Here is a 16,442-nt window from a genome sequence, read left to right as displayed (position 1 = left end):
TGAGAGCGACTGCACTTCCAAGTGCACTTGCAGTTCAAAGTGGATATGCCTTTCTTAAATAACCCCCACGGTGTTAGTCCTACTCAATTATTTGCTGAACTACAGAATACCTCCTTCTCCTTATCCTGCACAACAAGGTGTTTTCCAGGTCAAACAAGAACTGGGAGGGCTGATTAGACTCATTTAAGGGTATTTTTGAAATAGACAATATAAGAACTGGGTGGGCCAATTAGATTCTATAAAGTAGAACTACAGGCAAACATTTTTTTTTCACTTTGGACAGCGTAAGGGATGGTTATAACCCCTGTCTGTTTATTTTTGTCATCTGTGTCCCATTGGGGAGATTTACCTTCACTTCCTGTCCCCTAGCTAAAACAGGAAGTGAGAAGAAATCCCTGAAAATTAAAGAAATCTCTTGGGGCCCCCCAGGTCACCAGAACTAGTGTGTCCATTGGACGATTTCCCCTCTATTACTTTTCTTGGAGCAACCGAACATGTGGGATTTTCTTACTTTTACTTTCAATGTTAATGGTAAACAGGACAAATAGAGAGTGCGAATCTCCATAACGGGGACACAGACAGCAATAAAAACTGACAGCTGTTCTAATTCCTCTCTACTCTAAAACTAAAGAAAAAGTTTTGCCTTTAGTTATGCTTTGTATTTTTAAGAAAAAATATGTATTCACCAAGATTACCTGCATCCATCCTCAGAATATACAATTTACATTTTAAAATACAGACTATTTAAGTGGAGTTTGTCTATCATCACATATTTCTCTTAGTGATGAATTATGCAAAAGTAAGCTTAATAAATGGACCCTAAAAGGCGAAGCAAACCAAAAAGCCACTGGCATACTTCCCTGTGTGCACCGCTGGTATGCACGGTCCCCCAGCAGCAAATGAAGTGAACGCCTCATTTATTGCCAGAAGGGGTACAGTTGCCGCTCACAGAAGCATGTTATTGAAATGTAATAACTTTATCATACTTCTAAGAATGAAGGAAATTAAAGATAGAAATATGAATAGATTTAAAAGAAAACTGCTGTCTGATAAATTGCATGAAAGAAATAAGTCTGCATTGCCTATTGTAACCAGATTATACAAAACAGTGTTACCAAGAGTGTTAACAGGCAAGCTCAATGTACCTTTAGATCACTAACTGTTTTTTCCACTTTTGCAGTCAAATTTGAGAAACCCTTGCTACATGTGTGTTCCTCTCACACAGCATATCTGAAATTATTTAAAAACCAAAAAAAAGACTTCTTACCTTCCTAGCTGTTTTTTTCGGAGCAAGCTTATACATAGGGTGCCATAGACAGCTTTTATTGTTTAGAATTTGCAATGTGTAATTAGAGGACAGAATGTTGTTTTTTTTTTTTTTTTTCACGTGCATCAACATACAATGTACCAACCAAATCTTAAGCTCTTTGTTAGGACAGTGTGTTCTAGTGAACTGATAATGAGATCTGCCAGCACAGTACATATAGAGTTATTTAATGGTAAACATAACTCCACAGTTCCCTTTCTAACATTAGATAGAAGGGAAAAGCTAAGTAAAAGACCTTCAGCCTCCCGAAGACGATCCCGCCTCTCCACCCCTCTTCCCTGACTCTGCAGAATTAGGGCATTTTTTTTACTTTTGTTTACTTCTTTTTTTTATTTATTTTTATTTAAAGTCTGCCCCGACTTTCTATGCGCGCCACTCGCCTTAGGCGAATGATGCACACACTGTCCGCTGTGCCTACCAGGATATGTACACCACTAATCCCAGGAGGCATAGCCTTTCATTCAAGAACAAGAGGAGGGGGCAGGCCTAGCAGCGAGTCATCAAAAGGCCCACCCCACTGAACCTGGAAGAGGCTGCAGGCCTCTCGATGACATCAGAGTGAATATGGCGGCGTGGGACAGAGCTGTGGCCGGGCATGAGAGGATCTCTGCAGGTCAACACTGGACCCACTGTTTGGTTGAGTATCTGAAATGTGCAGATACCACCATCAGGTAAGGGGGGGCAAAATAAATAAATAAATGAGGAGTTCCTCTTTAAGGAAGTAAAAAGGTAAGCAGCAATATTTAAATATTTTTTATGTTATGTTATGCAATGGGAATGCATAACAAATATAAGCAGGTGTTATCTCAATAGGCTACTAAAGTGGAAATAAACTCTAAATTTCCCAGTAGGTGCAGAAGTTCACTAAATGCCTTTCAGTGGTCATATTCAATTAAAGTGTTTGTAACCTTAAAAATTTAATTCACTGCCAGTCCCTCTGTCTTATCTAACCATCACACTGTTACTTTTTAAAAACAAAGCCTCTAAATACCTTTTTTTCAGAGATCTTCAAGCTAGTCACGTGACTCCCAGCTGCTCTCCTACTCCGATCCAGGACTACAGTGGGAGGAGCCAAGATCTCCCTCTGATGTCATCTGGGAGGTCACGTGACCGCTGCGCTGGCCGCTCAGCCCCTCCTGCTGTAGCCCTGGATCGGAGTAGGAGAGCGGCCGGGAATCACGTGACCGGCCTGAAGATCTCTGAAAAAGGTATTTAGAGGCTTTGTTTTAAAAAAAAATTAAACAGTGTGGTATGGATAAATAAAACAGAGGGGCTGGCAGTGACATCTTTTAAAGTTTACTTCAGTACTAATAGCGGCAGGAGGTGGCAGAGACGGCTCACACAGACACACAAACTGACAAGCAGGCAGGGAGGAGGGGAGAGAGGAGAGCCGAGGATGAAGACAGCAAGAAAACTGACCACTGTGTCAGGGCTCAGCAGCCATGATAAACCATGGCCAGTTTACAGGGGGGAGGGCAGAACCAGGCAGGATCAGACATATGTTTTTACAGCTTAGAGAGGGGCAGATTAGATAGCACAAGCAATGTGCTGTTTAACCTGCTATGAGGGAACAGGAGCTTTCCCAGTCTGAGCTCCATTGTGCAAGGGTCTGCCAGAGGCTGATACCAAGCCAAATTCAGGTACTTAAACTGCTTGCATTTATAAAAATCCACTTATGTTTTAATAAATACAGAGCTGCATTAATTTAAGTCTTTCATATCTGCCTTAAGTTTAGCTTTAAACCCCAGGCCTTCTCCTCATGGTGTAGTTGGTGCAAACAGCAGCACCGCCACTGTAAAATTAGGAGCAAATGTATGACTGTAAAGAAAGGAATGAGAGTACACAGATGTACACCTATCGCTTGTGACAACCAGCAAAACCTGGAAAAATTACTGGGGTCAGAAAGCCAGAAAAAAAAAAAAAAGTAAAAAAAGTATAGTGATGAAAGAAGACAAAAGGGAGGCTATAAATAAAATAAAAAATAAAATGAAGAATTCACAGAAACACATGTTAAAGTAGGAAAAAGTAAATAAACATAAAATGTAAGCAAGCGGCTGATACATACAATACATATTGCACAACTAAATCAAATCAGACAATATACTGACCCAAACTCCTGATATCGATGGTCACGTCCACATATCCGTGTTCTGCACAGTGGTACATGGCCTCCTTCAGGGCCTTCAGTTTGGCTTTGCTGTTCCGGCTTGGACACAATGGAGTGTTTGCCGTCTCGGCCAAATCCGATCCTTCCGCTAGAATCTCCTCCAGAGATAAGATATCACTCTTCTCCTTTTCAGGCTGGGAAAGCAGCTTACGAAATACATTCCTGAGAAGTAAATCAAGGACATGCTGAATGCAAGATGACAGGTCCTCCCATGCTCAATGTTAACTCCCATGTTTCCCAATGGGGATTAGAAAAAACAAGGTTATATGAGCTAATGTGCAGATAGGACTGAAGAAAAAAAACAGAGTAAGCGCCATATGAATCCAAATATCCTCACTTGAGGATTATCTGCGTGTTTGTGTGGGGTTCTACCAGAAGCTCTGGTTTCCTTCCATAATTCAAAATGTGCTGGTAGGTTAATTGTTTTCCAAAGCTGTCCCCATTGTATTTGTTTGTATGATTGTAGAAGGGACATTGGGCCCCGTTCAAATCTCCATTTTTACCTTCAGTCTTCTAGCCAGTGCTTTCTATGAGCAATGATTTGTCTGCATTGCAAAGAGAGGCACAGAGACCCAGCACTGATGTCACTAAGTCTAAAATGTGGTATATAATGAAAACAGAAAGGTTAGGAACCAAGGAAAGCCAAATATAAGCAGATTAAACTGTAGCTTTAAGATACACTATATTATCAAAAGTATTGGGATGCCTGCCTTTACATGCAAATAAACTTTAATGGCACCCCAGTCTTAGTCCAAGGGGTTCAATATTGAGTTGGCCCACCTTTTGCAGCTATACCAGCTTCAACTATTCTGAGAAGGCTGTCCACAAGGTTTAGAAATGTGTCTATGGGAATGTTTCACCATCCTTCTAGAAGCGCATTTGTGAGGTCAGGCACTGATGTTGGGCAAGAAGGCCTGGCTCGCAGTATCTGCGCTAATTCATCCCAAAGGTGTTCTATCCCAGAAAAGTTGAAGCTATTATAGCTGCAATGGGTGGGCCAACTCAATATTTAACCCTACAGACTTAGCCCTTGTACACACGGTCGGAGAATCCGTCGGAATGTGTCCTATCGGACCGTGTTGTCGGATAATCCGACTGTGTGTGGTATGCATCGGACTGATTCTGTCGGAATATCCGTCGGACCCAATTTTCCAACTTGTTGGAAATATTTCCCGACCAACTGGGCCGATCGGACATACTCCGATCATGTGTAGAGAATTTTGATCGGACCAAGTGCCACGCATGCTCAGATCAAATTCCTACATCAAAGCTATTGGCTACTAGCCTGAATATAGTCCCATCGTAACGAAATTACGTCATCACGTTCTGAAAGATCGGATTTTTCGACAACTTTGTCCGACCGTGTGTATGCAACAGTTTCGGACAAGATCCGACGGACAAAATCCGACGGATTTGGTTGTCGAAATCTCCGACTGTGTGTACAGGGGCTAAGACGCCATTAAAGTTCATGTGCATGTAAAGGCAGGTGTTCCAAAACTTTTGACAATATAGTGTATGTTCCTGCTGTAGTGAGTTAGGAAAAGTCCTGACTGGAGTATCTTTGATGTGGGTGCAAAAGGAACGTTATATGTAAAAAAATACCTAAGGCCCGATTCACAGGGCAGTCCATTCATTGCCCCATCTACAGAAGTCCCGGACCTTTTTTAAAAATTGTTGCGTACGGTGGTTTAGCGCAATGCACCCAAAAACGTGGGTGGGTTGCTGATGCATGAGGGTGCCATTAAGAATTAATCCCCACATGCCTGGTAAACAGCAGTGCTGTTCTCTCATGCATCGGGAATGCGTGGGGTTATTATGCCCACGTTTCTGGCATGCAATTGTGTGAACTTGGCCTAAAATGTGCATACAGAACACTGCAAAAGGCTTATGCCCTGTACACACGATAGGATTTTCCGACAACAAAATCCATGGATTTTTTCCGGCGGATGTTGGCTCAAACTTGTCTTGCATACACACGGTCACACAAAGTTGGTCGGAAATTCCGAACGTCAAGAACACGGTATGACGTACAACACATATGACGAGCCGAGAAAAATGAAGTTCAATAGCCAGTGCTGCTCTTCTGCTTGATTCTGAGCATGCGTGGAACTGTGTGCATCGGGAATTGGGTACACATGATCGGAATTTCCAACAACGGATTTTGTTGTCCAGATCTCAAATTTTGTGTGATGGAAATTCCTATGGAAAATGTGTGATGGAGCCTACACACAGTCGGAATTTCCGACAACAAGGTCCTATCACACATTTTCCATCGGAAAAACCTATCGTGTGCACAGGGCATTAAGGGTATTATTTCCTTTAGTGTGTCTAAAAAGTCTACAAAGACCTCACCAAATATGTCACCACTGAACAAATAATTACAGAAACTAAACAGGTACATGTCTTAGCACTCAATGGCAAGTAGCAGCTGCAAAAGCAAACAAAATCTTGGGAAATGCTTAGTCCCGACAGTCCAGTGATGTGAGTGAGTTTAATAACACAGCTCATACAGAGGCACAACAAGAAAAGCTGCCACTCTATTACAGGAGTTGAGCATTTTTATGGTCCCCGCACATTGGATCTGATATTTTAAATATCTCCTGGTAGTAAAGGCATTCTTTGTAAAAATAGGGAGAGAGACAAATGACTGGTTTACAGTACATATATTACATATATCACAAACACCTGGACTCAATAACCTGGGGGGTGTGCACATATTTGTGGCCATTTAGTGTAAGTGATGCTTGTGATTCTGATTCTTTTATAAATGTTGTAAGAAACAAAAAAAAACATTATTGGGAGACATGTCAATGCATTTACCTGTGCCCATGTGCAGCAGCCTGGCTATAAGAGTTCATGTCTCCTTGAGGAGCTGAAGAAATGCCATTTCTGTACATAGTGCCTATCATGGGGTCTCCTCCTCGTTCTAGCAGCAAACTCACAAGCTCAAAGTTTCCTGTAGTTAATGGAATTCAGAAATATGTTAGCTGCCTAAAGCAGAACTCCAGCCAAAAAAACAACAACAGTAAAAAAAAAAAAGACGATTAAAAGATAAAACAACAAAACCAGCTTTTTTGCAATACAGTAAAACCTTGGATTGCGAGCATAATTCGTTCTGGAAGCATGCTTGTAATCCAAAGCACTTGTATATCAAAGAAAATTTACCCATAAGAAATAATGGAAACTGAGATGATTTGTTCCACAACCGTTTATTCTTAAATCCTTCAGTTTATAGTCCATATAAAAAGATTATAGCAATGTGATAGGTTGTGTAACCATCAAATGTCCATCCACAAATGGAAGCCTCCACAAGGGGATTAGAAGCAAAATCCAGCAGGAGCTACAGAGTATAAAAGAGAAGAGAGGTGCCTGTGTAGCAATATGGTTACATTTAATGAAGGTACAACATTTAGCAACTCACATGGTTGATGATTAAAACAGGCTCATCTAGGTATGCAGTCGTCTGGGGTAAAGCTGTCCACATAGACCGTCCTCCGCCCCGCTGACTCTCACTGCTGTCAGTCTGCAATCGTGACCGGGAAGACTACCCTGCAGTAGAGCTATCTGAAAGCGAGGCTTGAAGCGCTTGTTGAGCGCAGCGTGCAAGGGGTGACATCGATGGTGGTGTGGAGGATGGTCTATGTGTACAGCTTTACCCCAGAAGCCTGCATACTTAGATTTGCCTCTTTTAATCATCAGCCATGTTTCTAAATGTTGTACCTTCAGTAAATGTAACCATATTGCTACACTTAGCAGCACCTCTGTTCAGTTTAATACTAAGGCCGCGTACACACGGGCGGATTGTCTGCCCAACTAAGTTCGGCAGACAATCCGACAGACAGTCCGTTCAAAATTTGCATGAACGGACTTGACCACACACGATGAGCAGACAGTCCGCTGAAAGCGTGCGTGATGACGTGTACAGCACGTACGACGGGACTAGAAAAACGACGTCCTATACACTGCAATGCAACCTTCGGCCGTGTAAACCCTTTCTGAGCATGCGCCATACTTAGTCCGTCCAACTTGCCTACACACGAGCGGACTGTCCGCTGAAACCAAGTTTGGACGGACAAAACCAAGTTTGAACAGACTGTCTTACGGAAATTCCGTAAGACTTTGTTCGTCAGACTGTCCGCTGAAAAAGTCCGCTGAAGCCCACACACGAGCGGATTGTCCGCTGAAACACTGTTCAGCGGACTAAGTTGGACAGACAATCCGCCCGTGTGTACGCGGTCTAAGTTGTGACATGATGATACTTGTATATCCAGACATCGCTTGTATATCAAGTCACTTTTACTGCTGCTTTATTGCTTTTACTGCTGGCTACCCAGCCAATACCAGGTCAAATTCATTTACTTACACTGTCTGCATTTTGCAAATAATGTAATATAATAAATAAGGGCAAACACAAAAGTGCTGCATTTATAATTTTGCTCAGTGTAAATGCACTTGAAAAAATGTGGCTTAGGAGCATATTTACAGCTGCTTTTTACCTGCTAGGAGAAAAGCGTTTCGAAGAGGCCTAGTATGCATGAGATATTTCAAGTGAAGTTTAGCATTAACTTTTAAACAATGAATTCATTGCCTGGTGCCTGCAAGCATCTTTTCAGTATGGAAGTGCAGCCTGCTCATTCTCTAGGTGATGTCACGGAACCATTTGCAATCTTTCATGAGAGCCATCTACCATTGTGTACATTTGTAGGGGACCTTCATGACTAAGCCTTGGTGGGTGGGGTGAAACATGTCCGAGGGCATGGCTTGTGGTGTGGTGCAAGGCTGAGGCCATCTTACACATGTTAACCACATAGACTGGATAGGGTTGAGCATCAATTTTTCCAAGTATGTTACACACTACTGGATGGTGATATTTTCAGCCACTACCCCATTCCTGGATACCAGACTATATCAGACATGTACTGGCCATTGAGACTACAGGGAGTTTCCCGGTGGCCCGATGGCTCAGTGGGCCGGTTTCAGTGACAAAGTAATGGCTCCACGGCTTGCCCTTAACTTCACGCAGTGATGTGAGAAAGATGAGAAAAATACAGAGAATAAGTGAAATAATAAAAGAGGTTAGTGAGGACTCCTCATATTATGCTAATTATGTTTATTTGCACAATTACGTAAAGTTTTATATAATGTTTTTGTGCTTGTTTGCAAAATTAAAGTGGGCTGGTCTGGATGAAGTCCAGGGCCAAATTTTTGTCCCAGTTTAGCCCTGGACTATATGCACTCTCCTTCTTTGCTTAGAGCGGCACTACAAGCATTAACAGGTCACTTTGTAGGAGACTAAATGTCACTCTACCTGAGTTAAACTGTATCCACTGCCAAGAATCATAGGACTGGCCTAACAGAATTGCATGTTTTGGTAGGTAAGCCAGTTTAAGTGTATCCTTAACCAAAACTTTTTTCTGTTTTATTTTAGATAGAGTAGGGAATGATTAAAACACAGGTCAGATTTGTTTGCTGTCTATATCTCGTTGGAGACATTTTCCACCACTTTCCTTCCCTAAAGACAAAACAGGAATAGGGAACAATTCTCTGCAGAGTAAAGAAAATTCCCTCTTAGATGACTGTCCCCAGAACAGTTGTCCAACTGAATGATTGCTCCTCACCTTTCTGTTCCAGTAGCAACTGTAACATTTTGGAACTTTGGTCACCATGAAAAAGCAGAGGGTTTGGTAAGGAAATTAGATATTATGGGGAGGGATTAAAGTTTTTAATCTGAAAGGTATTTTGAAATTTGCAGTATACAACTTAGTAAAGTGGATCAATGGCTTTGAGCATGATACAGGAATGACAAGATTGGGATCACAGAAAGATCATGCCATCATCCAGCAAAGTTGGTGCTTTATTTGCACAGAAAGTCGCAGTACATATCTTTATCTTCAGGGTTATGCCACGTACACATGACCGGACTTTCCATCAGAAAAAGTCAGACGGAATCATTTCATCGGATATTCCGATCGTGTGTGGGCTTCATCTGACTTTTGTTTTCAAAAAGTCTGACGGACCTAGAAATAGAACGTGTTTTAAATCTTTCCAACAGAATCAATTCCGATCTCGAAAAACGGTCGTCTGTATGCTAGTCTGACGGACCAAATACGACACAAGGGCAGCTATTGGCTACTGGCTATTGAACTTCGTTTTCTAGTCCCGTTGTACGTCATTGCGTTCTAAACTAATGTACTTTGGTGTGATCGTGTGCAGGCAAGTTCGCTTCAGCGGAACTCCATCGGAAAGACCGTCGGAGTTTATTCTGCAGAAAGTCCGGTCGTGTGTACGTGGCATTAGAGTTACCTGTGTCTATATTCTGCAGAGGCAAAGAGCCATGGCCTTTTCCTCAATAGCTGTACACATTTGTTTTGAACGCCAAAGCTTGTGTGCCTACCGTTTCAGTGGTGGAAATGTGCATATCTCTGAACATGATGAGGATTGTGGTGATTCCTTCTCACAATGCTGGTACTGTGAATTATCCCTTATTTGTGGGATAAGTACAGAAGCATCCAGAGTTTTTACAGCAGAGAATTAAGGAAGTCTATAGAGGCTCTACATCCTGCCAGGTCGGCTCTCCAAATCTGTATGCAAGTTGGTTTAATATACAACTTAATGTAAAATTAAAAAAACAGAGATTCCATAGCCACTGTCTGAGCAACACATTTCCTGCATTCCCTGTGTAAGGTGTATTCTGGAGCTGTCACCTTTGATCAGACTGCACAGAGGGCTATAGAGGCTCTACATCCTGCAGGGTCAATTCTCCAGTTTGTTGGCATTTATCATAAGCACAATTAACACTCTGATATTTCTTATCAAGACTTAAAAAACCTACCTGCTGCAGCCGCCAACTGTAAAGGAGTTTCTGAATAATTCTCCTCCCCAGATTCTAAAGATCCTTCTACACTGGCACCTGCATCTAAAAGTAACTAGAAGTAAAACACATACAGTACATGTTAGACATGGAAAATACATGCAGATAGCCCTATAATATAAATAAGAATTAGTGATTGTTGTCCTGGATGTTTTATTTAAACAGTAAAGCCATGGGTCGAATTCTGAAAAAAAAATTCATTCGAAAATATTTTCTAAGACTTATAGTTTGAATTTCGCACCATTAATAGGTCGCAGCAACGGACGATTTTTGCACGTCCATCAAATATGAGTGGCTGGTTGGAAATATTTTGAAAAACTAACGATTTTCTAATCAATGATGGGAGAATTGTGTGAGAAATATAATCAAAAAAAGAAATGCACATGAGCACAAGAAAAGAAAATCACCGGTAAGAAAATACATTTCCTAAAAAGAAAAGAATATTCCCGGAAAAATTATTTTCTGTAGCAACATGAGGTGAAATTGAAGGCTTTGTTGGTCGAATTTCGAAAACAAAACAAAACACACAAAATTTCTGCTTTTCTAAAGAAAATAAGTTTGGAATTCGACCATGTATGGCCTGCATAACTCCTAAATAGGTAAACAAGAATAAAGTATCTTCTAAACATGTTATGGAGTTTGGTGGAGTGATGTGTCCATTTGGTGACCTGGTGCCACAACTCAGTGTACTTGTTTTATAATTTTGTTACATAGAAGAAGACAGTTTGCACATTACTTATGCCGCGTACACACGGGCGGACTGTATGGCCTACTTAGTCCGTCGAAACACATTTCAGCGGACAGTCCGCTCGTGTGTGGGCTTCAGCTGACTTTTTCAGCGTGCAGTCTGGCGTACTAAGTATTTCGGATTTTTCGAAATTCTGTCCGTCATACTTTGGTTTCAGCGGACAATCCGCTCGTCAGTAGGCTAGTTCGACGGACTAAGAATGGCGCATGATCAGAAAGGATTTACACGGCGGAAGGGTGCATTGCTGTGTATTGGACTTCCTATTTCTAGTCCCGTCGTACGTGCTGTACACGTCATTGCGCAAGCTTTCGACGGACTGTTTGTGCATCCGTGTGTGGTCAAGTCCGTTCATTCGAAAGTATGACGGACTGTCCGTCGGATTGTATGATGGACTAAGTAGGCCATACAGTCCGCCCGTGTGTACGCGGCTTTAGGGGTATATTTTTAAAGCAGTAAATCTGAAATTCATCAAACATTCACTGCAGCTGAAGCTTCCTGGTGCATGCTTCAAATGGAAGTGATTAGGTCCACCGCCAGGGAGTGTTTTGTAAAAGTCAAATTCACTACTTTCTAAATATGTTTCTTCAAGTATATCTCAGGCTGGGTTCACACTATTGCCGCATGCGGTTCACAGCAGGGGTTCGGTGTGTCCCCGTCCACCGATTCAGGTCCGATTTCAGCCTGAATTTTTGGGCTGAATTCGGACTTGAAATGGACCAAAATACGCACAGGATTTAATGTATTAAGGTGAAAAACCTTCTATGCTGCAGCTCCCCACAGACCCCCCCCCCCCTTTTCTTACCCGAGCCCGATCCGATCCGATCCAGCGATGTGCATAAGTGCAGTGGCTCCAACAGCTGTCCCTCTCCTCATTGGACAGATTGATAGCAGTGAGAGCCAATGGCTGTCAATAAAATCTAGTGACATGGGAGCAGGTGGCAGGGGCCCAGTCCCACTGTCTGCATCAATGGACGAAGCAGCGTGAGTCAGGAGCGAGTCCACACAGGTGCCCCCAGAGAAAGCGGCTTCCCGCGGGGGCACCCGATAAAGAGGAGGGGACTGTAGCACTGGCAAAGGACCCCAGAAGAGAAGGATCGGGGCTGCTCTGTGCAAAATGATTGCACAGAGCAGGTAAGTATAGGCATGTTTGTTATTTTTATTTTTTTAAAACGAGGGTTTACAACCCCTTTAAGGAAAAGCCATCCCTTTGAATTTGGGTTGTTTTCTGTGGGCAGCTGACATCTTTATTTTAGAAATACTTTTGATAATAAAGCTTGTTTTTTCATATACAATTCTGTGAAATATTACCTGTACAACAGGGATGTGGCCCTGAAGGACTGCAAACGTCAGGGCTGTCCAGTGGCGTGTTTCTGGGTGGACAGATGGGTATTTATGTGCCGTACTTGGGACCTTGAATAAAACATGAATAGGTCAGTCCAAAGGGTAAACATTTCTTTGCAATTTAGAAAGACATACATTGCATCCGTAAGGTATTCACAGAGCTTCACTTTTTTCACATTTTGTTATGTTACAGCCTTATTCCAAAATGAACTAAACTCATAATTTTCCTCACAATTCTACAAACAATAACCCATGATGACAACGTTAAAGAAGTTTGTTTGAAATCTTTAAAAATGTATTAAAAATAAAAAAAATCCCATGTACATAAGTATTTAAACCCTTTGCTCGATACTTTGTTGAAGTACATTTGGCACCAATTACAGCCTCAAGTCTTTTTCTTTATCGTACATCACAGGTCGGTTATTATAATAACTATTTGGATTATACGCCACCTATAGGTGAATGGACATTGATAGATCAATCAAACAGGAAGTCCCCCCTATATAATCTCTCCTTCACAGGAAGCACATGCGTTTTTTGCCAGTGTCTGTAAGTTGGTGGTCACTGATGCATGTGCTCTTGGAGCATACTTGGAGGTTTGGACAGTTCAATTAAGAATCATGGATTTCAATCAGATCTTTTTGAAAAAAGCTATCAGCCAAAATGGATGGTACCTGAGCCTCATTGGAAGGAAAGAAGATTCCTCGAGGTTTTGCCTGTAATGCAGCCTTATGGCACTGGACCCTGTGCAGTGTTTGTTCTGACCAAGGTGCTTTCCTACAGGGTGCTATACAGGTCCAAGCGAGTGGACCCCACATTAAGGGGGACCCAGTTTCTGAATGTCTTTTATGACAAATATATCTAATTCAAAAACTCGCGCTTGAGAGTTAACTCAAATAGTGAGATATGAATAAACAAAAATTTATAAAAATGAATAGGAAGACCGCAGCTGCTGCACAGTGCTAAGGTGCTACAACCTTAAACAATGGAAAATATATAAAACAGCGCTAGCAGCCTATATCAAGCAATATACATCCTAATACACAGTACCTAATGTATCAATGTTAAGAGAGAACAAAAACATAAAATCTAAAAGTGCTCAGGTGCTTCAATGAAAACCGCAACAGTGCTCCAAAACGTTTGAATCAGTGAAGTGGCTCTCCCTTTGGTGTCTCCACTCACCAAATTTACGGGATCAAAAAGGCATTGATCAAATGATATGGGGATATGCTGGATGGTTCCTCAGTAAAATCTTGCACGGAGACATTTTAAGACAGGAAGGATATGTCACACTTTCCCCAGAGGACCATAATCACCTGTAAACGCACGTTTTCAGGTGGTGTTTTTTTTTTCCAGGCTCATCAATGATTTCTGTATTTGCAGTGGAAAGCCTTTTTTTGAGAATCTTCCCTTCGGGTTGGCCACAGCTCCAGAGGGTAGAGGATCATTCTCTCTGTCTGCAGAGCAAAAAATTTGTGGTTGATATTCTTCCTTTTCAGGAATTTATGGAATAATAACCACTGATGCCAGTATCTTCAGGGGGCTTGGTCTCCACATGAGAGAATATTGTCCATCAATATCTTGGAATGTTTGGCCAGTACACCTTGTTCTGGATTATAGGACAAACCAGTTGTAGGTTCAATCTGGAAATGTCTCTGCAGGCATATATATCAACCACCAAGGCGGCACCATAGGTCATGTGACTCAGGGAGGTGTACCACATTCTGTCTGGGACAGTACAAGTGCAAGTGCTGTCTCTATCGCCAATACATATTTCAGGTATATGATAGTGGCGAGGGGAACTCTGCAGGGGAATCTACTAGATTCCAAGTTCTACGACAGGTTGGGGCAGGTGTGTCCAGGATGAAAGTCCTACTGCCAATAGAGGTAGATGTACTGGTAACACCTTAAGGATCAGTTCTCCCTTATTTGATGTTTTCTTTCTCCAATCAGTAGGGGAAAGGAGATTGGCCTTAAGTACCATTAAGGGTCAGCGTTCGTCCCTAGCCATTCTTTTCTGGAGGCCATTGTTTCTCACTCCTTGTTTCATATCTCATTCAACATGTAACTTGGACAGTCCCGCCTGTCAGGCCATTCTTGTGTCCTTAGAACTTGATTTTGATCTTGACTGCACTTGCAGAGGCCACTCTTTGAACCAATCGGGGGGATTTGGTTGGTCCTATTATCTCTGAAAGTTGCTATCACTTTACTCAGTGGAGTGTCAGAGTTGGCGGCTCTTTCATGCAAGGAGCCATTCTTGGTCTCGCATCACAAGGTGATGTTGCGTCCTCATCCACTTTTATTGCCTAAAGGGGTTTCTAGTTTTCACTTGAATCAGGAGAGTGTTTTGCCTTTTATCTTTCTCCTAATCCACAGTCGGCAGGAGAAAGATTGCTACATACTCTAGAGCAGTGGTCATCAACCTTGTCCTCAGGGCCCACTAACAGGCAAGGTTTGCAAGATAACTGAAATACATTGCAGGCGATATCATTTGCTGCTCAGTGATTGCAGTATTCTAGTCTGCATCTCCCCAAGGTAATACTTAAAACCTGGCCTGTTAGTGACAGGGTTGATGACCACTGCTCTAGAGGTTGTTCAGCCGCTCAGGATCTACTTGAGTTGTCAGCACAGGTCAAGAATCCTGGTTTGTGCTGCCAGAAGAGCCCAGGAAGTGCAGGCGGCATCCAGGTCCAATATTTAGCAGTGGATCTGCCAGTTTATCAATGATGCCTATGGTTTAAATGGCAAAAATCCATTTTTTTCTGGGTAGAGATTCTCTACCAGGTGTGGGGGAGTATCTTGGGCCATCTGTCATCATGCGTCAGTGGCCCGGGTGTGCAAGACCACTATTTGTCTTTGGTTTATACAGCTACAGGATTTTTACCAGGTGGATGTCAATCATGTAGAAGATGCTGCCTTTGGCCTCAACGTATTACAAATAGCAGAGTTGGTCCTTCTTTGGTGGCAGTTTCTATGATTGTGTCTCCTTCCCCTCAAGGATATTACTTTGGGACGTCCCAAGTTGTTATTATAATTACCAGCTCTGTGTCCTGTGATGTACGATAAAAAAATAGGATTTTTCCTACAGCTTACATGTAAAATCTTTTTCTTGGAGTACATCACAGGACACAGAGTCCCTCCCCTCTTTTGGGAATTTATTGCTTGCTACAAAACTGATGTGCTTCCTGTGAAGGAGGAGCTAAACAGAGGAGGACTTCCTGTTTGATTGATTTACCAGTATCCATTCATCTATAGGTGGCATATAACCCACGTAGTTATTATTATAATAACCGGATCTGTGTCCTGTGATGTACTCCAAGAAAAGGATTTTACAGGTAAGCTATAGGAAAAATCCTATTTTGAGTATAGTGCTACAAGCTTGGCACATCTATTTTTGGGCCATAGCCACTCCTTTGTTATATTGGCTGTGTGCTTAGGGTTGTTGTCCTGTTGGGAGATGAACCTTTGCCTGTCTGAGCTCCAGAGCACTATGGGGCAGGTTTTCATCAAGCCTGTCTCTGTACATTGCTGCATTTATCTTTCCCTTGATCCAGACTAGTCTCCCAGTTCCTGCCACTGAAAAACATCCCCACAGCATGATGCTGCCACCACCATGCATGAGCGGTGCCTAGTTAACTCCAGACATGATGCTTGCCATTCAGGCCAAAGAGTTCAATATTTGTTTTATCAGACCAGAATTTTGTTTCTCATGGTCTGAGAGTCCTTGAGGTGCCTTTTAGCAAACTTCAGGCAGGCTGTCATGTGCATTTTACTGAGGAGTGGCCTATGTCTGGCCACTTTACCATACAGGCCTGGTTGGTGGAGTGCTGCAGAGATGATTGTTCTTCTGGATGGTACTCCTCTCTCCACAAAGAAATGCTGGAGCTCTGTCAGAGTGAACATCGGGTTCTTGGTCACCTCCCCGACTAAGGGCCTTCTCCCCGATCACTTAGTTTGTTCCGGGCGGCCCGCTCTAGGAAGAGTCCTG

At 42.4% G+C, this 16,442-nt stretch overlaps 1 protein-coding gene across 2 annotated transcripts in view; it reads right to left on the bottom strand.

Annotated features, from left to right (window-relative positions):
* The window catches only part of ABTB3 (ankyrin repeat and BTB domain containing 3), a 455,607-nt gene that overhangs the window by 23,752 nt on the left and 415,413 nt on the right, over nucleotides 1–16,442 (bottom strand). For both annotated transcript variants that reach the window (XM_077468481.1, XM_077468482.1), the window contains 4 exons: nucleotides 12,422–12,523; nucleotides 10,327–10,420; nucleotides 6,315–6,450; nucleotides 3,436–3,656 (listed from right to left, as the gene is read on the bottom strand). In XM_077468481.1, coding sequence (XP_077324607.1) covers nucleotides 3,436–3,656; nucleotides 6,315–6,450; nucleotides 10,327–10,420; nucleotides 12,422–12,523 — 553 coding nt within the window. The remainder of the gene's footprint in view (nucleotides 1–3,435; nucleotides 3,657–6,314; nucleotides 6,451–10,326; nucleotides 10,421–12,421; nucleotides 12,524–16,442) is intronic.

The sequence above is a fragment of the Lithobates pipiens genome, unplaced genomic scaffold (assembly GCF_037356315.1).
Source record: "Lithobates pipiens isolate NorthernLeopardFrog02 unplaced genomic scaffold, aLitPip1_a1.2 Scaffold_8, whole genome shotgun sequence".
Taxonomy (NCBI): Eukaryota; Metazoa; Chordata; class Amphibia; order Anura; family Ranidae; genus Lithobates; species Lithobates pipiens.
Note: the sequence above shows the minus strand (reverse complement) of the source record. Positions and strands in the feature narration are given on the sequence as shown.